Raw genomic sequence first — 24,965 nt, 5'->3', positions numbered from 1 at the left:
TTGCTGAACAATATTCATTTAAGATAAGGCAAAATTACTATTTGATGGGGGGAGGGGGGAAACATTTACATGGGGGAAAGTTCAAATTTATGGTAGAAGTTAGAGTGCAACATCTATCGTGGCTTCAGGTTTAACCCAAGGCAGATCTATAGAGAATCGGGGAGTACCATATATATTGCAACAAACTTCCCGCACACTCTTCAAACAAACCTTTTGGCGTGGAAAATTATCTTTTCCTTGCCCTGAAATGCTTGTTTCCACTTCAAAGAAACCGAACCCCTACACACACACAGACAGGGTCCATGTATTACCGCAAAACAAGGATCTAGGGGGATCTGGGAGGCGATAACTATGCTTCTAAGGTGTCATTTTGCTTGTTTTGGCCCGCATAAAACTTGAAAGGTCCCTTTGGGTAGATTAAACACGCACACGGATACACTTCAAATACTCACAGACACACAAACACACACACACATGCAGTCCCAGCTATAAATATGTGGTCAGTATGCGTGTGTTGGTGTTTTGTTGGGGATTATGGTGCAGTGTAAGATGACGCCGGAAAGTATGCTATGATAAATATGGCATTCTTGTACGATATCCCATAAATACACAAGAAAAGCATTCTTTAAGTTTGTGTGTGGGGGGGGAGGTCAAAGGCATCGATGCATCGGTGGTTATTTATAGGACCAGAACCAACTACAAATTACTGCATTGATCTAAAGGCTGGCAAATTATACCATTGCAATGGTTGACAAAATAATATCCGCCATACGTCAACGCTTTACTTTCCGTTAGTTATTTATACGATAGTTAAATTGGATGGCCATATAAATGGCTATAAAAATTCACTTGCATTCAAAAGTGTTTTCCCCTCTTAAACCATAATTAAACTCTTCTGAATTTAAAATTTTAATTAAAATATGCCAACCCTCATCCTCATCTCATATCGCTCTGCTCTGCCGGGCACTCTCTGCGGGATAGTTGAGATGTCACTGGGCTTATCAGGACTTCAACATCACTGAACAGACACGTAGGCCGACTACCGACTACCTACTGCCGACTGCCGCTGCGTCTGTGGCTAAGTGTCTCCCAGCGGTGGGACTTTCTCTCTCTCTCTCTCTCTCTCGCTCTTGCATAAATGTTGGAAATTTTTAAGCAAAATGTTTTCCCCACACAATTTAAGCGGATCGGTTTGCAGCACATACATTTTTAATAGACTACAAAAAAGTAAAACCAAATTTAAATATTTATGCCAGAGTGCAACCGCAATCAATTGATGCCACCACGAAACATAAATCAGGGTGCGAAATATATGTACAAGGTTTTTTCCTCTGGTGCTGCCAGAGCCATGATAAATAGTAGTCGCAGCTGCCGAGGAGATACGAGTACATTGGATGGGCAATAAATATAGTACCTAACAATGTGTGGGCGGCAGGTGTGGGAGCCCGACACGGACACGTGGCACTCAAATACCCATGCAATACCTCAGCCAAAGTCCTCCATCGAAACCATTAGCATCATGCTCGATGGCGACGCCCCTGACATCAACTGCCAATTCGTATGACAAACGAACCTCACAGTAGGCCTCACCTCTTCATGGACCTCTCCATAGCGGCACAGTAGCTGGCACTCCTTCAGTCGATTCAGTTAAAGTGAGCCACCGGCACACGACAAACGACTGAATTATGCATGAAGTGCGTGCCGGCGGAATATAGTATTTGGAGTGGTTCTGGCCCACCTTTAAAGGTGCTTTTCCCCCCTCCAAATAATCCTTATTTATTGCCCCAGGAATTGATTTGTAATGGAGTTTTTAATTGCTGCGGTTTCGCTCTGGGGAGTTGAAGCGTTTGTCGATAGCTGGAGTGTCTAGCGTCTAGACGGAAGAAGAGGTTTTGCCAGCAATTGGGTTAATTGTTCAAGAGGTCATTGCTTGGGGAAAGGGAGTTTATTGATGGAAAGTTCTGAATAGAGAGAGAGAGTGAGAGAGAGAGAGTGTGGTCTGATTTGTTGTGGTCTGATTATGGTGGTTAATTGAGTGAAGATATAGCTCGTTGAGTGGTGAGGGAAGAGGCATTAAATTACACAAATATTTCCTTATTTAAAGCGTTTATTAAGTGACTTTTGAAACTGTCTTGAAAACTGTTTGAATGGGAAATCACTGAAGAAAAAAAGGCTCTCATCCTTGCCATTAACTCCTATGATCCTATGCTAGAAATCTCTTAAACATTTGTATATAAATTAGTATTCAACACCAATGGCAACCTTTTTAGTCACTCATTTTGATGCATTTGTTTTTGTACACTTAAAAGCTTACATGACCTTTGACGATGGCTGCCAATTAGCTTACCATTTTACCTGTTTTAAAATTAAAATTAAACCCGAGAATAAAGGAAGCCAAAGAGTAAATGACTAATGTACTTTGTCTTTTGACATTGCGTGTTGGAAGCCAATTATTTTCCGCTCGAAGCACACACACACACACACACACACATAGAGAGAAAGTGGAACAGGAAACAACGAAGGAGACAACGAAAGTTAAGCTCACGGTAGATATAAATTCCTTGAAAACGAGAAAGGGGAAAGAACTCCACTCCAAGTGGAGGCATAATTAAATCGACTGCTGTCTTGACTGCTTCGCTAGAATGTCCTGAAAATGTCCGACAGTCGCTTGTCTGGGGGGGCTTTCTGGGGAATTTTCAACCCAATTTACAGCTTACATGCAAGTGTCTCAAAGCCCTTTGGCTAAGGATCGATACGCGGTTGTCGTAGCCATAAAAACAGTAGCACAATACGCCAGTAACTGCTGTTAGTACTGGTGGAAAAATTGGCTATTAATATGGATTTTTCTTTTTGTTGGCAGTTGTCGCAATTATCAAATGGCTGCAGTCGCAATGGAGCGAGGACTGGGAGGACAGCTGGACTGTTTGCTGCATTGAAATGCGACACAAACCGCAGTTTGGCCGAGCGCCCGAAACCCGTTTGACTAACTGGCCAATTGGTTCGGTTCGCTTCTGGCCAAAAGGGGCTCGGGTCGGGGCTCTCCCTGACCATGGCAAATGAAAATATTTCCCTGTCAGGCATATGTGTCTGTGGCGTGGACTTTGGTTTCCATTGTTCGACTGCCATGCGTGCGCTGGTACTTGTAATTATTTTTATGAATAGAGAAACCTCCATTAATGGTGGGGTATACGGTATCGTGTGTAAGAATGTTACAGGGAGAGTCCCCTGTTGACAGAAGCCATTCAAGCTTCTACAATGGTTGTCCAAATAAAACTTGAAAAACAGAATATTTTGAAACATTTGTAAAGCCCCAAAACTATCAAATAAAGTCGATTTGCTTCACAGCGGAAAATGGGTATGGGTATAATGGGTATCGTATCGTTTATTCATAATACTCATCTGCAGCAATACTCCTCTTAATAGTTAATCATTCGAAATCTTTTGTTTAATTGTTAAAGTCGAAAGCATTGTCAAAAGCAAGGACAATCTTTAATCAAAATGTTTATAAACCATACCCAATTTAATGCCTGATTTAACATATTATCCATATCTTTTGTTTCCAGCAGCTCCACTCGGAGTATCGGAGCACTTATCGTTGGCATGAATTTACGGGCAACTCGCGGCCAGAGGTTGTGCGACGGGCGCCAGCCCCAAATCAAAATCAAAGTCAATTTGATGGTGCGTAGATTGAAAGACATTTTTCTTGGAGGACATGTCACATTATTGATCTGGGATTTCTCCGCACTTGTTTGCAGGTCCGACAAATGAGCCGTCGATGCCGCGTCGGAAAAAATGTCCAGAATTAGCATATAAATCGCACGAGTTTATTATAGGTTCGGAATATACAGATGCACGACGAGAAGCCAGTGCACATCGTCTGGCGCGGGTAAGTCTCTCCATTCCTTAATCCATATTTCACCTTGGCATGACCTTTCCCTAGCGGAAAATGCGCCAGGTGCAGAATATACTTACACTCAGAGAGCCAGGGAAAGGATGGGGATTGCCTGGGAAAATCTTTGGGAAGCATGCAAATTTATTATGTGGGGAATATCGTATAAAATGAGGTTGTCAATATGGAAGCAGAAAAGGAAGAGTCTTGGAATTATGAGGCGTTTCCTCATTGGTTACATATTTCGGGACAAAAGATGGAGGATAATGAATGCATTATATTAAAGGGATTCCAGATTGCTTTCTCACAACTTTTTTAAAGTCCTTTACTTTTATCCTCCCATAGTTTTTACAGTATTTCCTTATGTGATCCCAGTTATTTTGTCACGTTTAATTTTCCTAATGCAACCACGTAATTTTCCTTTAAATTCATATCCTTATACGAAGAGGTGGAGCTTAGGATGTCTGCATATAAAAATGAAAAAATTATTGTGCCTTTTGCTGTGTCCGTGGACGAGTTAGAACTGAATTCTAAAAGAGAAGGACCTCCACATGAGCACATAATGGTATTTTCATTTTATGGCCCACACACAAACTTAATGCTCTTTTGACATTTGAAGAGGTCCATGAGGGAAATAAAAAAGTGCATGCAAAAGAGCAATAGAAAGAAGTATATTTAATATACTCTATAATCTGGTTAGTCGTATAATCGTTTGACATTTGATGTGGTGTCACTGCATATAATTGAGCATTAAAAAGATCGTTCAGAAACGTTTGAATTTAATTATATTGACAGGTTTTTTTTGTATATTTCATTTTAATTCGCATTTAAAGAGCATTAACTGCTGGTCATAGTTTTTTTTGTGTTTGGAATTCTATATACTAGCATATTTATTTGCATATGAATGGGGCTTGCCTTTACGCCGGGATTGGCATTAGGGTTAATTCGTTTAAGTCGTGGTGTGGTGCTCATAAAAGTGCCACAAAAAGCACACACTGCACACACAGAGCACAAAAAATCTTATATAAGGTGGGGTCCTTTCCTCTGGACTAATTAATAATGAGGCACACAGTGAGCAGCACATGTTGCAAGGACATTTGAGATAGCGGTGCCCTAGCGTAAGGTCTGTGTGCTATCATGCACACCCTGACAATACATAATTAATTGAGTTTCACCTGATGACGCACGTCGACAGGGCGTATGCGTAATATTAATGACCAACTAATTAACTATACATCGTACTACATATATCCTGTGTGTGCTGTATATTTATTTGCAGTCGGAGGGACGGGGCGGGACACCTTCGCGTCGCAGCAAATCGGAGGGACCACCCGTTGTGCCTAATGGACGTGCCTATCCCGCTGCAACGGAGATCGATGGAGCCACAAGAAAACAGGTACACAATTGTTGAATGGATTGGGCTCCCATCCATTATCCCAAATATCTGTCTGTAACACTTGGGTATTATGTATTTTAATATATGTACGAGTCTGTATGTGTTTTTGGGTTGAGCTTTGAATGAAATGCATGTCGGAATCAGCTTGCAGACATCATTTGTGAATCTCATTTGGAGTGGACTCCCATCGGAAATGTCTGCAGAAGCCAACGCCCATCATTTGGTGTGCCTCTCCCTTCGTGGCGCCACATAAAGAACCCTGGGAAAAGCGAGAAAAAACTGTCTTTTATTTCCGATCAGAGATAGGACGCGCTTCGGACCATTGAACCGGGACTTGCGACTGGGACTGGCGCAACAATTTCTATTAGTCCTGTCGCTTGTCCTGTCTATCAGTCTGAATGTCCGTTCTGCCTTCGCCATTCCTGTCTATAACTTTTCTGGGCCCTTTTATTGGCCATTTTCCATGTGCTGAACATGTTGTGGAACATTCCGTAACTCGTCTCGCCTTTTGCGGCAATGGGTAACATTTTTATGTACATGCTTTTATGCAGTGTGTGGATGTGCCATTGAGTTGTCAGACAGACAGACAGACAGATAGTCAGCCTTGTACTCGACCTGAATGTACAATTTTAATCTGCAGAACTCTTCAACATTTGCATAAGTTGTTTGCATCGATTTCTTTGTTGCAACCATTCAGGCACTTCCTATTGGTGTACTCTTGATATACTTTCAATACTTGTATCGTTATGGAGGAGTTCTGTCTGTGATTTGTGTAGTGCATGTAGATCTTGGATCTAGTATAAGTGTGCTACTATATTCAGATTTAATCAATAATTTTAAACCGAATACTAAACCATCAATTAGTGATAGATATTCAAAATTTACAATTTATACTTGTATTGTGTGTATTTCTTCTCTTTCTCTTTCTCGTTCTCGTTCTCCCCGCTTCTCCGTTTCTCCATTCCATGCCTGAAAACTCGGTCTCGTCTCCATCTTTTCTTTGTTACATGTGTGGTCTGATCATCGTCACTATAATAATGATAATATTTACGTAAATTATAATATTGTATTTATATAACTTGTGCTCACAATCAATACGACAATGCAATGCTCTTTCTTTTCTCTTTCTCTTCTCTCCTCTCCTCCCCTCTTAATTTTGTCACCCCTTTTGCGTTATGTGATTTCTGCTCTTCTATTTCGCAGGCGGGTGAGTCAAATGGCCTATTTCGAAAGACCATCTCAAAACTGAGCACAGAGTACCGCCTGCAATTCGTTTGGCCGAATGTTCGGCGGATTAAGGGCGGCGGCGAGGCGACGTCTAAGGCCGCGGCCGGCGATTACCCTCGAAAGAGTATCTCATTGGGCGCCCTGCGATCCAGTCAGAGCCACAGTCACACTCAGAGCCAGAATCAGAGTCTAAACCAGACCCAGACCCACGGCCACAGTCACACCCATCAGTCGGTGATGGGTGCAGGTCTGCCAACGGTGCATAAAAAACGTACAACAAATCAGAAAGAAGGTGCGACAACAAATTGTCGTCGCTAAGCATTTATTTAAAATACTAAAAACCAAAAAAAAAAAACCAAAAAAAAAAAACTGATAAAGAATACATTTCCTATTAGCGTATAGTTTCTTTCAAATAATACTCTATATGTAATACTAAAAACAATCCAAAAACAAGAATGAGCGTACTACTAAAATGAATTTCCATTTGATTTCTAATCATTTTCTTTACGTAACCAACTAATTCACGAAACAAAAACTAACTTTTGTTACTAACCTTTTTGTGTGTGGAAAGAGTAAATTTGTTTATTTTTCAAGATGATTTTTAAATGAAAAATTTGTGCAGTGGCAGCAGCATTGATCAAAAAACAAAAAACTAAAAAAAAAAACAAACGTAATAGAAATCTTTGTTGAATAGTGTTGGTAAATGTAGCTAAAACTTTTCTCTAACTCTCAGCACTGCCACAAAAAAAAACCTATATACAATTAATTGAAAAAAAAATGCGAATCAAATCAAGTTTTTTATGTACACGTCGTCGTAAATTTATGCTTTATCATATATGTACATATATAGCTCTTTATATATGTATACAGTGCTCTCAGCCTTAAGATAGATACTCGTAATATTCCTAGTATAACTTATTGATATTATTTTTCGTATGATTTCTGTATATACAAGCCAATATTTCGTTGATCGCTTTTATGGACTAATGATTACTTTTTCGTTTCAAGCAGTTAGCAAAATACTTTTACTGTCTTTCAAATCTATTTCATATAGAACGAAATTATGCTAAATTCCTTTACAAAAGAACAAAAAAAAGAAAAGAAGAAAACAAAAGTTAAAAACACATTCAAGAATATCTTTTTAGCCAAAAGCTGACGTAAGTGTTGAACGAAATTTCATTTATATTAGTGCTAACGAAACCATAAAAAAAACACACACATAAATTTGTATTCATGCTAAGCGATAAATTGCCTTGAATGAGTCCCCAAATGAACTCGAATACGAATGCGAGTACGTGCTTCAACTAGAAGGAATTATGGATTGTGAGTGGATGGATATCAATGCAATTTAATCGTGATGAATGGATCGATTGATGAACTAGCAAAAGTGTAGTCGGAGCATGTTGCGGCCGCAGAGGTTGTGTGATACATACCTTTTATAAGTATTTTCAGTTCAGTTTCGAGGAATAGGAGTTGTTGGCCTTAGTTTCATTGCATGTGTGAAACGGAATTTTTAGAGACTCATAGCATACCACATACCACAAGAACAAACTATCCATCAGTCAGTCATGACATCCTCGTACTATATATCATATATTCATTTAGTCAGGGATATTGGCAGGGGGCTTTAACATGAACATTCTCCAAAAACCGAAACCGAAACAAAACCGAACAAAATTTACAGTGTAAGCGCATAGGTAAGGCAAACGGAAACGGAAATAGAAATACCACCTTATCCCTCCTCTACTCTACATATATATCTGCTAAATTGTTAAGTGCATCTGCATCGCAGTGAAAACAAAAATTAGTGGCTTCAAAATGCAAAAACTGCTTTGGTCTTGCGACGCCTTGAGCTTACAGCGAAACGAGCTTCAAATAGTGTACAAAACCCATTGGCTGTAGTGCTTACAGATACTAAAAAAATATTACTAATAAGGTGCATTCAACTCGAATTTATACATTAAATATACAAACAAATTGGTTTGAATTTCGTTCTATATTCTAAAAACAAAAAAAGCAAACCCAAAATTGAAGGATAACCCATGCCAAACACGCTTCAACCAAGTCATTTTCGACATATAATTTACTTTTTTGTTTCAATGCCAACACCCACACACACACAAAACACACACACAAATTTGATTCTGATTTAAAGTTTTTTCTTTTTGCATTTGCCAAAGAAACACCCGAAAAGTAAAAGCCACCCACCACTGAAACCACTGAACCACTAAACCACTAACCCACCCACCAAGGCGCTGCTTCCGGCTCATTTATTTGCTGTACAATTAATAAGAGATCACCTTAATACTTTGTTCCCTTGAGTTCCAACAACTTAGACACTTTGCAAAAAAAAAAGAAAAAGAAAAACTAATGTTTACTGAAGCTCCTTTATTTCCACCTTTAGTTCTCCTATGAATATACTATATATATATTTTCGATTATCTTAATGTACATGCAGGATGAATCTGTATAAAGCTTTCGATCGTGTATGGATAGCAGCATTAAATTTCATATCTGTGTGCTTTCAGCTACTCTACATGAGTTGGAGCCGTTGGTTAGCGATACGGATGATAGAAAAACGCACGAGAAGTATGTACACGTTTGCTTAACTTCACTTCACTTTAGATAAACCCAACCGACAGTCAGAGCTTCTGCCATTCTCATTCGACGATGTCCTCTTCATGTAGACCCGATTACCCGAAATCAGCAGCATCACATCTCAATCTCCCACTCATCCACATGCATGTTGCAAAGTGTTGCATGTCAGCAGCCACCGCCATCGAGATGCACAGTCGTCCCCCTTTTCTTAAAGATTGTCTTGTGTTTCCCTTAAGCTAATGATCCCTGGGCTGTGTTTTTGCAGACAAGTGACCATCGTGGAGCACAAGGCGCGTCCATTCTCGCAGGCATACGATAACGAGCGTATAAATCACTTCATCACGAAAAAGGAGAACTTTGGCTTCACCGATGCCGCTTTCAAGGATGTGGTGGACAATAAGCATGGACATGGAGCCGATTCCGGCCAAGTGGCGGTCATGAATGGCACCGATCCGCCGCACTCTAAACCGAATTTGGATTTGTGGTTCAAGGACATGGTTGAACTACGCAAAAAGGCAGGGGAATATAAGGTATGACAATGACATCTCATGTATGTCTTTTGCTTAAATCAAACTTGTTTTCCTTTGGTAGAGCCGTGGCTGGGGCAGGGAGATTGATCCGGAATTGTACAAGAAGCAGAAGGATCTGTGGGATCAGGTTTCAAGGCGCAGCTCACTTTCAGCATTATCTTTGGCTTCGACTGTGCATAGGTAATACCTGATAATTGAACCTTATATATACACCTCATAATATCCGTTTTAAATCCTCGATCAAAGACCCATTACAAAGGAGGAGAAGGATCAGGAAAATAATAAGAAATCAGCGCCATTGCCAAAGACTCCACTCAAACCCCGAGTTCCTGGTCAAGCCTATTTGGTTGATAATAAAGATGAGATTTCAGCACTGCCAGCACGCTTTAGCAATATACGCCACCATTTAGAACGCACCACGGGTCCGGGTTGGTCCAGCCCCTAGCTTTTGCTCTTCCAACCACTAATGGTAGCACCTTTTCAGATGTGGAAGAGGGAGCCCTGCTGCCTTCGCCCACCCGCGAGAAACTGATGCCAGCCATAACCAAGAGGGAGTCGGAATCGCAGAGGGGTAGCCCCAAGAAGACAGCCCTTTCCAGGCATGGATCGCCCCAGAAAGGCAGCCCCCAAAAGGGCAGTCCCAAGAAGGTTCTCAAATGTGAGTAGCCATCCTTTTTTTGCCTCTTCTATTTATTCTCTCGACTTCAGAAGAAGACAAATATACACATCCTATACCGAAAAGTTAATCATAGCCAAAATAGAAATATCTACTTTCTAAGCAAAAAAATGACACAAGTACACAAAAAATGCACAATCCCATAAGTGCAACACAGAAGCTGTCACAGAACAAACAATTGTACACACGCTCCAAACAATAAGTATACGCCCTGTTATCCTATGATTTCCGTTTTTGCCATAGTTTGCTCAAATGCTTCCATCATTTGATTTGCATATATATTTTCCATCCCACTCCTTGCTAAGGATTCGAATTCGTTTCTCATCCTTTTCGAGTGTGCACCGAAGACTTCTTGTTGGGCTATGAGATTTTCTGCACCAGACTTTTATGTAGTTTCCTTGTTTAAAGTATTTATATTTCTATTTACTTTGAAAAACGAGTTTTTAATCATGTAATACATTCGAGAAACATGTCTGTAGAGAACATTTTGCAGATACTTACATTCATGGGTTGTAAGTAATGGAGCTTCTGTCCTTTTTTTGTATTTTTAAGTTAAGGCTACTTCCATTGATGTGTGGCCATCATGTTCATATCGCTGTATCGGTGTATATATTGCTTCATTGTTTTTTGATTAGCAGATGCCTGATGATAGGTTGACAATTGGTTGTAAATACAATATGTGATTAAAGTGATATTTGAAGTGTGCTGTAAAGTGACTGAGAGCAGGAATAGATCTGGCGTTTTTTTTCGATTACACAGAGACTGTAAACAGGAATTGATTGGTACATAGATATTTAGGAGAGTCAAGTAATTATTTTTAAAATGGAAACTGCTGTCGATTAAGTAGCTTATACTGTGACTGGGACTGGGGCTTTGAAGTCGGGGCTGTATATTTGCTAAAGTTAATCCATAATTTTAATAAGAATTCAGGCTACGATTGCGGTATGCACCAGGATATACAGGTCGTCAGAAATCGTTTTAAATCTTTGTTAGGCGCTAGACATCCGACTATTTTACCACCCGAGCGATCTACTACACTCAAAACTCACTTTACGACCATAAATCTGCCAGAATTGAGGGTTTAAATGAGTATTTATTTGTAGTACCTTGTAAAAAAAAGAACACATTCTCCTATACAATAATTCACACCCCCACAAAAACTTCACCAGTAGAGAGAACTAAAATCATAAAGTATAAGAACATCTCTGCCAAAATGCGAATTTTTGAAATTAAAACATACCAAACCGTACTTTTATCATCAATCAAACCGCCACCACCACCAACCATACAACAAAAATCGTTCAAAAAATATAAAAACCAAACGAAATGAAATGCAAAACAAAACAAAACAAAAAAACAACCAAAAATCGAAAACGAAACCATCCTCATTTGTTCGGTGTGTCCATGTTGGGGATGTGTCTGCAGCACGCTCCCAATCGGTGGGTCCGGGCGTTGCTGAGAATGAATCCCCGAAGCGACAGATACGGTCGGCCTCACAGGCCCCTCCGGCGAGCCGCAAAAAGACACCGACTTCAGCCACGACAGCGGCCGGAAGCGAGCGTAAGACACGCCCATGTAAGTAGTCCAAAAATAGAGCAGCACTACCGAAACATTCCCACATTCCCACATTCCCCCAGCGACGTAACGAGGCCTTCATTGCCTTTATTTTTAGTTTGGAACTTACTTTAGACCTAGTTTGCATAATGTCATGTGTTGATTCGATTTTTGTTTCGTTGGTTTTTGCATTCATTTAATTTTGATTTGCAAGATCTACTCTCAGTTTTAGTTAGTTTTTTGGAACACACCTCTCCTCTAATCAATCAATCGACAATCTAGATAAGTGTCTAACGAAACTAATAACTAACATAATTACAGAATCATTATCCAGTACTTTGTTTGAACATTTCTGTTAGTTTAGTCTCTGGTCATGCAGTTTTTCATTGTTTCATATTTGTTTAGTTCCCCCTCCTTGAGTTCTGTTTCGTCGTTCTCTTTGTAATGAAGCGTTTGATTGCTCTTTCGAGTAACATAATACTAACAATCTATAGTTTTAGCATGTTGAAGTGAACAAAACTACTAACAAAACTAACTAACAAAACTAAAACAATAAAACAATTAAACTTAATTGTAAGTAATTTAAAGTAAAACTAACAAATCCAGTTGTTTTTTCGTTTTTTCGTTTGTATTCCGTTTTTGCCCAAAAAAAAACTAACCCTAAGTGTGTGACGTTGTTGGCTTTTAAAGCAGCCCTAGATATTGTGTAATATTTGTTAATAATATGTACGTAAATAGGGGAAAAGTATTAACTAATGAGATATTCTCAGCCAACAATGAATCCCCAGCGTTCCAATAGATGTTCCCATTTAAGTACTACTAACAACTAGAAATTGTTAACCAAAAACTAAGTTTAAACGTGTACTCACTAACAGAATTTAATTTGTGTTCATTTCATTTTTTTTTTTAATTTGAAGCTATGATTTTATGGACATTTTTTTAGTCTTTGCTTTGATTGCATTTTTGATTCGTCATAAACCAAAAAGAAAACTTTTCTAATAAAAAAATACTTTTAACCATATACTTTTTTCATGTGCGTTTTGTTTTCGGTTTAAAAATCATAAAAATAAAAAAATATGCAAAACGACGAAAAATATCCAAAACAAAAAACCGAAAACTTGCTTACGTTTTTATAGCCACCCTATCCACAACATTCCAATCCCGCATTAAAAGTAGTTCCCTGCCACCGCCTAATGGTAGAGTAGCCTCTGCGCCGCCAGCAACTGCAACAGCAACAGCAATCCGATCAGCATCTGCAACAAAATCAACTTTAAATGCTAATCAGCCTCATGCCAATCAATCGCAAACATCACAAGCCAAGACAACCCATGGACCCGGCAGATCCAACAAAATTCTGAAATCATCTGCGGCATCTGCAACATCGGGACAACAGCAGCAGCCACAGCAGAAACAGCAGCAGCAGCAACAGCAACAACAGCAAATGCGTAAGACAGACAAAGATAGATCGAATATTAGTTGCATTGGTTTTGGTAGTACTGTTGGTGCTGGTAGCGGTAGTCAGACGAATAGTGTCAAAAATCAGCAGAACAAACAAAAGCAACAGCAACTACAACAGCAACAACAACAGCAGCAGCAGCAGCAACAAAAGACTGCTGCCCCATCAGACAAAACACAAGCAGCAACATCAACAGCAGCCTCGGGCACGGCCTCGGTCAGAGAAGGCACATCTCAACCAGTTGTTCAGTCAACAGCTCAATCAGCAACATCCTCGTCTCAAAATCCCATCCGGCCTGCAACCATCAACATCAAACGGCTCACGGTACCAGGTCAGGATAGAAAATTGGCTGAAAGTGAGTAAAGTTTCACCGAAAACTTGAATCTTGAAATCTCTTCAAATAAAAATCCCAAAAAATAAACAAAAAATACATAAATTATATACGGAAAATGCTGTAAAATGACATCTGATGCGCGAAATGTTTGTGTTGCAACTTTTGTAAAACTAAAAAAAAAAAAACAAAAAAATGAAAAAACTATCTCAAAAAGCTATTAATAATTGAGCATTTTACACCTTGGCCAAAACTGTTTGTACACCATTTTATCATTTACCGAATTGGCATCAGAATGGGCTCCACAATTAGATACAGCCCTCCCCCCCAATAAATGTTTTATGTTCCGAAGCCCCGAGCCATGTGGAATCATGTGTGTGTTTAGATCGATTGGCATTACAAATTATATAGTTAACATTTTGTAGTTTAGAATTGTGTTGAAAAATGTATTGTTACCTCGTTATTCCACTGGCCCGAAAAAGACAATTTTCGAATACACCCATCACGAAAATCACCATCCAAATTGAATGCAATGAAAATTGCAGTTAAATTACCCAAAATTCTTATCTTGCAAACAATTGTGGTTAAAACCAAAGAGCAAAATGCATTGTTATTAAATGTTAGTTGTTGTTGTCATCAATGTTTGTAAATGTTGTGTATTCCAGCCGTGTTTCTATGTACATATTGAATTAAGATCGTTTTCCTATATAGTACTATGCGTCTCATCATTTGTAGTTTTTCATTGTGTTCTCTATATGGCTATAAATCTCTGTTCTGTGTGTACTACTCCTTGTACTCGTAATCTACTATTCTTTCTTTTTTGTGTATGTATATTGTAATTATAAAGTAGTGAACATACTTGTCTAGAGATCCCTTATACATACTTTGATTTTGAATACCATAATTCTACAGTGAAACACTTGAACACAATACTAGACACAGGCACTAGAAGAAAAGAGATATATTTTAGCAGAAAATTTCTTAGAAATGATCTAGAAAAAGATACAGGATATAGCTGTAGATCTACACCACATTTTCATCACAAAATTAAATCAAAGTTAATAGATCTTACATTCTACACGATTCTCCAGACTTTCTGAGAATTTCTGAGTACAAACGAGTTACAGAAATGGTACATTTAAAGGTTTGTTTGAAATATTATGAAGGGGTATTTTTTATATGAGGTACTACCCTGGCGTTCCCAGCTGTCGTCGATATCGTCGTTGTTGCCTGTCGTCTCTGCCTCCTACATTCTTCACCCAACAAACAACAGCCATAAGAAAACATAAAAAACTTTATTTCCTCTCCTAATTTCCCTGCATTTTATAGAACTTCCACGCTTTTAAATGTTGCGTGTCTGTTTGTGAATTTGTGGCATGCCGGTTTTTCATGTTGTGCGCTTTATACAAATCTTAAAAAAAATAAAAGAAAAAAAAATAGCAAGAGAATTCTATTATTTTTTGATTAATTTCTACTAACAATTTTGTTGCCTTTTAAGCTTCCGGCTTAATATACTTAAGTTCTCCTAAGTTCCCTTAACATTTTTCGTTTGATCTATGATATATCATTTTCGATTTTTTGTTACAACTACTAACCAGTAAAAACTCAATCACAAAGTTTGCTTAACAATAAAAAGAAGATATTTATGAAGTTCTACAGCTGCGACAGCATATACGATATAAAGATATAACTCAAACATAAAAAAATGCGCCTATAATCAAGTTATTTTCATAGTTCAATCGTTCCACAAAATGAATTCAAAGCCAAAATTGATATATCTCTTTGGATATTTTGCAAAAACCAACAGACGATGGCGAGGATGGTCGTGAGACTGCCATTTCCATTTCCAGCTGCAGCCCACAGCCGCCAGTGGTCCCCGAGGTTCCCGAGGAACCTCTGGTGAAGTCACCGCCAGAACCCACTCGGGTGAAGTCCCCGGAGCAGATTATAATGCGTTCGCCCGATCCAGTGAACTGGACCGTGCCCCTGGATACGGGCAAGACCTTTACGGTTACCCAGAATGTCAAAGATGGTAGAGTATACGTGTCTTTACGTGTGGAATATCTTTTGAAATCGGTTCACTTTCAGGGGAGAACTATAGCCGACCTCAGAGCGAGATAAAAGCATCGACACCGGTGGAGAAACCACCGCCGCCACCACAATCGGCACCGCCACAACTAACCGAACAGGCTAAAATGGACGGTAAGCCATTAAGCACGCTTCAATAAAAACGCAAAACTTCCATACCAAAAGTATCAGCAAAACTAAAAAAAAAAACGAAGTCAACCAACAAAAAATACCATAAAAACCAAACCAAGTCGAATCGCTTTTACAAATATTTATATATTAACTCGTATTTATATATGTATCTGTATATGTATATGTATGTATCGCTACTCACAAAACCATCATCAAAATACCAAAATCGAAATCATCGTTAGCCAAACGTTCAACTTCTTCAAAACCCAAAACAAAACAAAAAAATAAAAACACCAGCAAAAGTCAAGCCAAATCTCTCAATAAGCGTAAATATAATGCAAAGTTCCGCCTTTCTGTAAACCCCTAAAAAACATTAAAAAGTGCAAGCCAATCACATAGCGTATCGAAAAATAAACGTAGATCCTTGCGTAACATAAACACTATTTCCAAAACTATCTCCCCCCCTATCCAAACCTCTCAAACCACTGCCATCCTCATAGCCTGGAAGTCGTCCAGTCCCACGACCAGTGGAGGTGCTGTCTATGGCAAGACCCTGACGCCCCATGCGGCCCCAGGTGGAGCTGTGCGCCAGCAGCAGCCGCAGCAGCCGGTGGATCAGACGCAGGATCAGGTCCTGTCATCGTCCTCGTCAACGGGCACTGGATCGACGGCTCGCACCACAGCGGCCGAGGTCCTGGAGAAGGCACGCGACCGTTTCGATCGATTCTGGGGCACCAGCGCCAGCAAGGAGGAGAGTGTCTAGGCGACGGCAGACACTCGCATGAAAAGCATGAAAGTGCAAGCAATTATAATACGTATTACAGCCTACAAACAAAAATGACATTATGCAATACCTAAACATATATGAAAAATACTCTCTCTAATACCCAAAAGCTATGCGAAATCCCCACTTTGACTATGCTTGAACATTTTGATTTCATAGCAATATCATGAATCTGCATGAACACCTACTAAAATTATTTTCTACAAAAGACTTTCACTGCCTTTCCCCACAAAAAACAATAAAAAAAACATCATACAGTTGTTTTGCATTGAAAACCCCAAGAGAACTTTGCCATATTTCGAAATCATCATGCAATCATAAAAATAAATATATAAAATGGGACAAACATCACCGCAAAGACCCGTCCAAAAAGTGAATACGAAATATATCTCACATTTTTGTAACTTTCATTAATCGAGCAAAAACCAAGCCGTATATTTGGGTAATGCATAAAAGGTGATCTACGCTGATCCGTCAAAAACCAAAATAAAAAGTTGATAATAGATTTTGCACATGAATTACAAAACCAAAACAAATAAAAGATGATACTAACAATAATTTAAGAAACATTTTTGGCTAAAAGAAAACAGTAAAGAAAAAAGAAATGGCAAATGATGGTTAGAAAAACGAAGAAAACACTCACACGGGAAACATACTAAAATACCACAAACACAATGAAAACTGAAATGAAGGATGCGATGAGGGACAATGCTTTGGAAAGCTGTGAAACTAGTTTGAGACATACGTACATTTCTTATATAACTATAACTATATGTATGTCTGAAAAGTCGACAAATATGAAAGATAGATATTCAGATTTTGATTAAAAGTTTAGCGCTAATTGATTGAAAACAAATGCTTCCCAAAGGGCCATAGCTTTGAGAAATGCTGATTGATGATTGATGTATGGGAATTTTGTTAGATTTCGTTTCCTCATGTGTATCTGCCAGACATCACTTTCCTTCGCGAAACTGGAAATGCTTAAATGTTATACATCTAAAAGAAAAACCAAAACCAAAAGGAAACCAGAAAGGTATACCCTGTACGCTGAAGTTAAAATTTCATTACCCATAAGTTGTGTGATTAACTTCAGTATTGAGCTTAATTGTTGCTTGTCTATATATTTTTTAATACAAAAAATATAGTAATAAAAACCAAAATCACAAAAAAAAAAGAAGTAGGAGATGGTTGAGAAAGACAGTTCAATGGTATTTATTAAACAGTTGAATATTTGTATATGTTTTTCATGAATGGACCTGTTTGTTAGTTGAAAATGATGAGTTGATTACAGAAACCCTATGAATAGTTACAAGATATTACAATTGTCCCCACATCTCAGAGCAGAAATGTATTTGTTTATTAATTCTCATTCGATTTGAATAACTCCAAAATGCATTAGTTAGAGACAAAAGATTAAGAAAACTTATGACACTCTCTGGCAATCTTCGATAAATCCAAAAGAACCCAAACAAAAAGACAGGAACATGCACACACAAAAACTGAATTATACTTCCAGTTACAGTTGGATATAAAAAACAAGTAGAACACTTGACACTCATTTAGTTTTAAACTATCGTATTTAACAAATTTTAGGCAACTTTAATATGAATCTACTTAAGAACAAACTTGATATGCATTCTAGCTTGTTTACCAAGGAAATGAAATGAGAAATAATAAAAAACTAAAACTTCAACAAAGTATACCCACTACAAAATCGATACCAAAGGCGCACCACAAAAAAGGCTTCTTCAAAAACCAATATACATTTTTAGAACTACTTATATGAGGGTCACAAATAAGTCTATTTCCGTTTGAGACATTCCAAAATGAGAACTACATTTGACTTTCACGCCTCAATGCGCCTCAAATTTTAAATAAAAAACAAAACAAAAGACCCATTATATAAAATTAATAAAAAATGCAAAACCGATTGATGATTTTTTCTGAAATTGTCATAAAAGAAAGGCACACCAAATAGCCTTGATAGAAATGCTAAATAACACGATATAATATAATTATATATGTACTTGGACGAAGAAGTAACAGAATCATATAATAGAAAACATATATAATAAAAGAAAAGCAAAAACCAAACCAAAAGAAATGAAGTGATGGTAAAACTGATTATAAAAATTGTATGAATCAAATAAATGAAAAATCCATATAAACGTTTTACAAAATGCTTTTTTAAGTGGGGAAAAAATAATCTAACGGACGATTGATAGTTCCAGTTCCATCGCCTTTATCAGATAGGACGAGAGGCCTTTAGTAACAGTTGTAGAGAACTACATATATCAAGGAATTTGAATTTGTATTCATACTTATCCCCAAGGCTGCTCACACTCTAGAATAAAAAAACTAAATTTTTGTTGTGTTTTGTTTTTATTATTGCTGGTATTAAGTTTTCTTCAAGAAAATGTTCTCTATTATAATTGCTGTATTATTGTGGGTAGTAGTTATTCGTATTTATCTGCTATATGGCTTTGCTTTTAACTTTACAATATCATCGGTGTTTTTCTGGTTTTATCTGGGACTGTAAGTAATTTTGCAGACAGACAGCTTTATATATTAGCTGAAAGGTTTTTTTTGGGTTTTCGGGTTTTTTAAATTTGAATTTCCATTAATTATTTAGACACTTTGTTAGACACTTATTGCTGGTAAATGGTTTTCATAGGCATTACCTAATTTTACTGATTGTAGACGAACTATAAGACTTTGGGTTCAGTTATTATTGCACTTTATGAATTATTATAATTATATTAAGTTTTTTATGTTTTAATATTAAATTTTTTGGTTTGTTACAGGAATATAGAAAGCTGTTATCACAGTATTTTGAAAGTAAAATTAAGGAGAAATGATTAGAGTCTGATAATGGGTCTAACTTATAAGTTTTTGTATTCGGGAAATACTAATAGCCGATCAGATATATGTATATACTTTAGAATATATAAATTATAACTATTTTCAATTGTATTATGATTGCATTTAATTTTGTTTTTAAGTTTCTTAAAGTTTGCTCGAAAATACATGTGTCGAAAAAATGTTTTAAATGTGTTTTTCGTTAGTTTCTTACTCGTTTATTTTTAATTTTAGATTTAGTTTGTTTTCGTATTATATCAAGGGTTTGCTTTATTATAGTTCCTGATTTTAGCCTTAATTTAGGGTTTGAAATTGATTTATTATTTATTTAGATTAATTTTAAGCGTAAATAGTTTCACAAATATGTGTCCGAATATTTAAAAATCATTGCTAGTGGTGCATTTTGGGGACAGAAGAAATAGTACAAGGATTGTTTTTTGGGACTACAACAAATCAATCGAGTTGGTCTGGGCTCATTTATACTTATATATCAAAAAATATAATATTATAGACGTCGCTCAAGTGATTTGTTATATATACACTATCTTTGCGGAAGGATGTTGGGGCTGTGCCACTTCAAAAACTCGCTCAATGGGAGGCATTTGAGCAAGCATTTGAAGAGCACCAACAGGGGGGTCATGTAGATCTGTGGACTACCTAAAACCTACTCGTTATGCAGCTATATATGTATATGTAGTATATTTTGGGAAGAGAAATTGTTTAACGTAATGGTTCAAATCGAAAAGAGGCTGACTTATCAAAATATTTAGCACAATTTTGTTCTTAACAATTAAACGTTTCATTTTGTTTGATAAAAGTTGTGTTGGTTTCTTTAGTTTCACTTAAAATTAAACAATTAAAAGATATACCAAAAAGGTTTTTTCGAACACCCAATTCCGTGTTCCCAATGCTAGCTAAATTTCTATACCATATCATTGTATATAGTACCAAAAATGAATTTGTTCTTAAGGGGGGTTTTCCCTGGCATCCGGCACCAGGGAAGGTGACCCCGCCCAGGGGAGGGTTCTTACCTAAACTTATGCTTGAAAAAACGTTGCTGGACTTAACAACTAAATTCATTTAAATAAAAAAAGTTAGAGTTGCTTTCGGTTACCACAAAAAATGACACTTTTAACAGACTTTTCTTTGTTGCAGCTTCTACGAGAGTAATGCTTCTCGTATATGCCCATAAGGTTAGCATCAGTAGGGGGTAAACATTTAAATTTAGTTTCCAATAACTATATATAAGTACAAGTATATTTAATATAACGTTGAGATTGGTTTTTGGTTTTTGTTTTGTTTTGGGGGTTTCTTTAGAAATGCATATCATTGGATTTTGCATTTGTAAAATTTAAATTGCTTTTAAATTTAGAATCATATTTGTGTTTTAGGCATAAGGTTAGATGATTATCTGGGGATTTTTTTGATACGGTTTATTTGGGATTTTGTTCAAAAGGTAAGTGTTAGGATTAACTGCGGGTTCATCTATTTTGATTAGGCTTAGGTTTTTGGGGCTGAATTGCTAAACTCTTAAAAGCTAACTGTTTGGTTGTTGTTGAATACTTGCATGTGCCACTACGTTTAAATTCGTTAAACTGTCAATTACTTTTGAGTAATCCTTGAATTTGACATAAGTACACATAAAACATCAAAATTACTTCAGTTTTTGTTTTCCTTCCGGGGGTATCTTACAATTCTAAGAGCAGAAATTTGTTTACAAAACTTCTCAGCTATGCCTACACATATATAAGAATATCGGTAAACTGTATCGTTTATGTTTACGTTTATCGTTTTTCTTATCGTTATCGTCGTGTTCTTTCGTTTATCGCTCTGGTTCCCGCATACCCATGACATTAGCTATGCTAGCCTAAAAATTAGTGATTGTTGTATGCATTGGTTGTCCCCTGTAAAAAAAATAGCAATCCCATCCACTCTCTCCCTGTACACTCTCTATACACTCTCTTCTACATATATCCATATACATATCTCATATCTCTTCCAACTCTAAGAGCACGTTTCGAAGACTGATTTTCTTTGTACTAGCCGGTTGTAGACCTTCACTACTCGTATCCTTAATTCTCTTAACAACAGGAACCATTCGTTATACATAATGCAATTTTTAATTCTCACTGAGATCCTTGATGGCCTGGAGAATGCGCTTGACATGACCCACTTTGACCACCCCTAGATCCTTGAGATCACGACGACCCAGAGTGAGGAGCTCCTTGCCGCGAATATCGTTCTTCAGGAAGCTATCCACATACTCGGATAGTTGCATAGTCTCCAGCCAGGTGACCACCTCGTTGACACTCCAGTTGTTGGCTGCCTCGCGGGTGTTGTTGATGGGTACCTTGAACTGTTGCTGTCCAGCGGTGGATCCAGAGCGTAGGCGTACCCAGAAGGGTCTGGACTTGCGACGACCATCGGGCTGGATGACATAAAAAAGAAAGATTACAATTGTGGGTATAATCGACTGAATTTCTATCAAAATTCACCTCTTCGTTGGGCGCCAGAACATTAAAGTATGCCCGTAGTTTGCCATCAATGCATTTCTGCACAGAGCACTTCTTCAACTCCATCTCCATGTTGGCCAAAGCTGCACTCAGCTTCGTCTCCAGGTCTTCTCTGAGGATCAGGCTATGTCCACGATCCCGGAGCAAGGTACAAGCATCGTCGTACAGCTGACGCGAGGAATCAATCACCTCCACCAATTTAGTGCGAAGAGACGGACCTTCGAGGAGTTTCCCCTGAGGATGAATACTCTCCAAAGCCTCACTGGCACGACAGGCCACGCAGTAGAGGTCATGTTGGAGTGCGGGATGGGAGATGATCAAGAACTTGACCCACTTGACCAGAGAGCTAACAGCCTCGATGAAATTTAGGAGGACATAGCACTCCCGCTCGGAGATCACCTCATCCGTGGAGACTGCGTGCTCTGAAGCAGTGGAGGAGGCATCCCTCTGTATTGAAATGCTGTGCTGACGCTGCTTTTCCTGCCAGCTCTTGAGGGAGAGCTCCAGACTCCGATTGCGACAGAGCATTTGTACCCGATTCTTGTGCAGGATGCGGATCATGCCGGGTGGCTGTAGCCACGCCTCGCCGTCCACTTGAATGGGTATCTCCTCGTCGCCCAGTATGTTGATCTGTACACTTTGGCACTGGGCAATGCGATGGTGCTGCAGATTGATCAGCCGAGAGGCGGCCATTTGCACCGACCCAAAAACAGCGACAACCTCGAGCACACGATCATCAAAACTGGGGCTCAGGAAGATGTCGTCCTTCTTGGTGTTGCCCCAGAAATTGGTGCCGCCCATGAAGCTGGGAATGTTCAATATAACAATACCCTGCAGCTCTGGCAGGGGAATCCTTTGTCCATCGCACTCCAGCTGCACTCGTTGCTCGAGATTCTTGCAGGTCTTCTGGAGCAGCTGCTTGGAGCCAAGGACCCCGTACCACATGTAATTACGAGCACGGGAACGGCACTTCTCTGGATGCTCCTCGCGCTTGTTGTGGAAATCCAGTGAGATCTTGGCATCGATACCAATTCCAAAGTAGTTGTTCATTACGCACTTCTCATGGTAGCCGGCCAGGAGCGTCTCATCCGGATCCATCAATGGGCTGACTGCGGCACACAAAGTATCGGCATTGGCCAGGAGACATTTGGAGATGAAGCCACCCCCATTAGCGAGATCTAAAGAAGAGTAAACAAATTAAGAACCTATGCTTTCGGGACAGATAGGCAGGCTATCCTTACTTGGCCAATTGGGTAGTCGAACCAATGGATTGATGATGGGCAACTTTCGGGTTGTCTCCTCTGTGGGAGTCTTCTCTTTGTCCTTGCCTGCTTTGTCGTCCTTATCACCAGCTGCAAAGTGATCGAAGCCGAATAGCGTTGAGCCCATGAACAGGCTCGATTTGGAGCCCTTGAGGGTCTGTAGATTGGGAAGAGCTTCGTTCGGCTGCAAGAGAGAGGCATTGATTACATGGGGGACTCACTGCAGAGCGAAGTATCGAGTACGTGTCAAAGAGCAACTGGAAAGTCAGCACTAACTACGATACAAAGAAACATGTGGATGTGATCGAGTGTGTAAACTCTGAGTGGTGGTTGTGATTGTGATTGGTGGGTGAGTGTGCCAGTGTTGTGTGACTTGCAATTACTGTTCGCAGGGTTGTTGGTAAGTACTTTTTGAGAGAGAGAGAGGAGAGCGACAGAGAGTGAGTAACAGAGACAGAGGACAGAGCGTTTAACAGGACATAGCGCACTACTTGAAAGAAAGAAATAAATCATAAAGTCAAACAAAATCATAGCTGTAGGTTGGATAGATAGCGGGTAAGCAGAAGCTACATGTTTTGTCGATTTGTTTGTTTCTTAGTTTGAGTGTTGGTTAACAGAGTTTTTTTTACTTATTGGTTACTTTGCAACACTACTCAAAAGCGAAACTGACGCAGGTGCTGAGGAAACTGGAACGGAACTGGAACTGGAACAGACGCTTTGTACAGAGGATTTTCACATGTTTCGATTACCCTTTACAAAAAATACAATCACAGAAAGTTAGTTAAGCTTTGATACACGGACAATTTGTACATTTTAAAGCATTTTTGTAAAGGGTTTCAACAACTCGGTCAAACCGAAGTTTTTTGTCATTCAATTGGTTTTATAGATCGGTATGTTTGCGGCAATTGCTGGGGGATTTAAACATCGAACGAACGAAGGAACGCAGAAACGATTGGGGATCAAATTTTGAAGATCCCTTTCCCCGGATGTGGGACCGGCTTACCAGAGGTATGAGCGGCCTGATAAGCGCCAGAGTGGCCAGGCGAATATCTGGTTCGGCGACCACAAAGAACCGAACTCTGAATAATCCATAGCCCCGTTTCGTGGCAACCTTTTGGTTTTTCTTCTAAGAAAATGCATTTAGTATGATGTAGCTTTTAAAATTGTTCGTGTTTATGCATATAGTACATTATGTGGACTGTGTGTGTGGTTCGAAGGTTAAGTATATTCAAATCATAAGTTTATATAGTTTTGACATAATTTTGAAATACGTACCAATTGTTTTTTTGTGCTTTTTTGTATAACATATACATGGATGTTTTTTTCGGTTCTGATTTGGTTGTGGTTCATAATTTTACGAGGAACTTAAACGTGGTAACGGTGGCTAAATCAGAAGTAATGTGGCAAATCATACTAAAAGGTGTTTAAATATTCATTTTGTGCGATTAAAATGGAAACGAAATCAGTTATTTCGTCTGAGTTATGACCATGGAATATAGCATGAGTTTTTCTAACGAGTAGATCTTCTTGGCATCTCCTTTTTATAGTTCTTTTTAACTACGCATATGAATGCGTAAAGTCTTCATAAAATCTTCCTTTCAGTCGCACAAAATTGGTAAAAAAAAACATCAAAACCAAAACAAAACTCGTGTGAAATCCAAACTAAAAACCTGTTGTGATGATGGATCATT

The 24,965-nt window shown here is 38.6% G+C and overlaps 2 protein-coding genes across 12 annotated transcripts in view; one reads left to right on the top strand and one right to left on the bottom strand.

The window, feature by feature from the left end:
- The window catches only part of LOC6594710 (serine/arginine repetitive matrix protein 1), a 29,108-nt gene extending 11,301 nt beyond the window's left edge, over nt 1-17,807 (top strand). For 2 of the 10 annotated variants that reach the window (XM_026995117.1, XM_026995118.1), the window contains 14 exons: nt 3,564-3,678; nt 3,756-3,886; nt 5,169-5,285; nt 6,489-6,804; nt 9,041-9,101; nt 9,376-9,640; nt 9,702-9,820; nt 9,887-10,068; nt 10,125-10,298; nt 11,742-11,891; nt 13,007-13,681; nt 15,465-15,689; nt 15,746-15,859; nt 16,357-17,807. In XM_026995117.1, the coding sequence (XP_026850918.1) occupies nt 3,564-3,678; nt 3,756-3,886; nt 5,169-5,285; nt 6,489-6,804; nt 9,041-9,101; nt 9,376-9,640; nt 9,702-9,820; nt 9,887-10,068; nt 10,125-10,298; nt 11,742-11,891; nt 13,007-13,681; nt 15,465-15,689; nt 15,746-15,859; nt 16,357-16,619 (2,907 nt within the window). In that variant the 3' untranslated portion in view covers nt 16,620-17,807. Of the gene's footprint in view, nt 1-3,103; nt 3,137-3,563; nt 3,679-3,755; nt 3,887-5,168; nt 5,286-6,488; nt 6,805-9,040; nt 9,102-9,375; nt 9,641-9,701; nt 9,821-9,886; nt 10,069-10,124; nt 10,299-11,741; nt 11,892-13,006; nt 13,682-15,464; nt 15,690-15,745 lie in introns of those variants that run through there. The other 8 variants (XM_026995120.1, XM_026995119.1, XM_026995122.1 and 5 more) reach the window with 8 other exon arrangements.
- A 3,789-nt stretch (nt 17,808-21,596) lies between these two features.
- Nucleotides 21,597-24,965, bottom strand: part of LOC6594708 (diacylglycerol kinase eta) — a 46,825-nt gene continuing 43,456 nt past the window's right edge. For both annotated transcript variants that reach the window (XM_026994969.1, XM_026994970.1), the window contains 3 exons: nt 23,254-23,458; nt 21,995-23,190; nt 21,597-21,927 (listed from right to left, as the gene is read on the bottom strand). In XM_026994969.1, the coding sequence (XP_026850770.1) occupies nt 21,619-21,927; nt 21,995-23,190; nt 23,254-23,458 (1,710 nt within the window). In that variant the 3' untranslated portion in view covers nt 21,597-21,618. The remainder of the gene's footprint in view (nt 21,928-21,994; nt 23,191-23,253; nt 23,459-24,965) is intronic.

Source organism: Drosophila persimilis, unplaced genomic scaffold (assembly GCF_003286085.1).
Source record: "Drosophila persimilis strain 14011-0111.01,24,50 unplaced genomic scaffold, DperRS2 tig00000000-arrow-pilon, whole genome shotgun sequence".
In the NCBI taxonomy this organism is placed as follows: Eukaryota; Metazoa; Arthropoda; class Insecta; order Diptera; family Drosophilidae; genus Drosophila; species Drosophila persimilis.
This window is presented reverse-complemented; position numbering and strand designations above follow the sequence as displayed.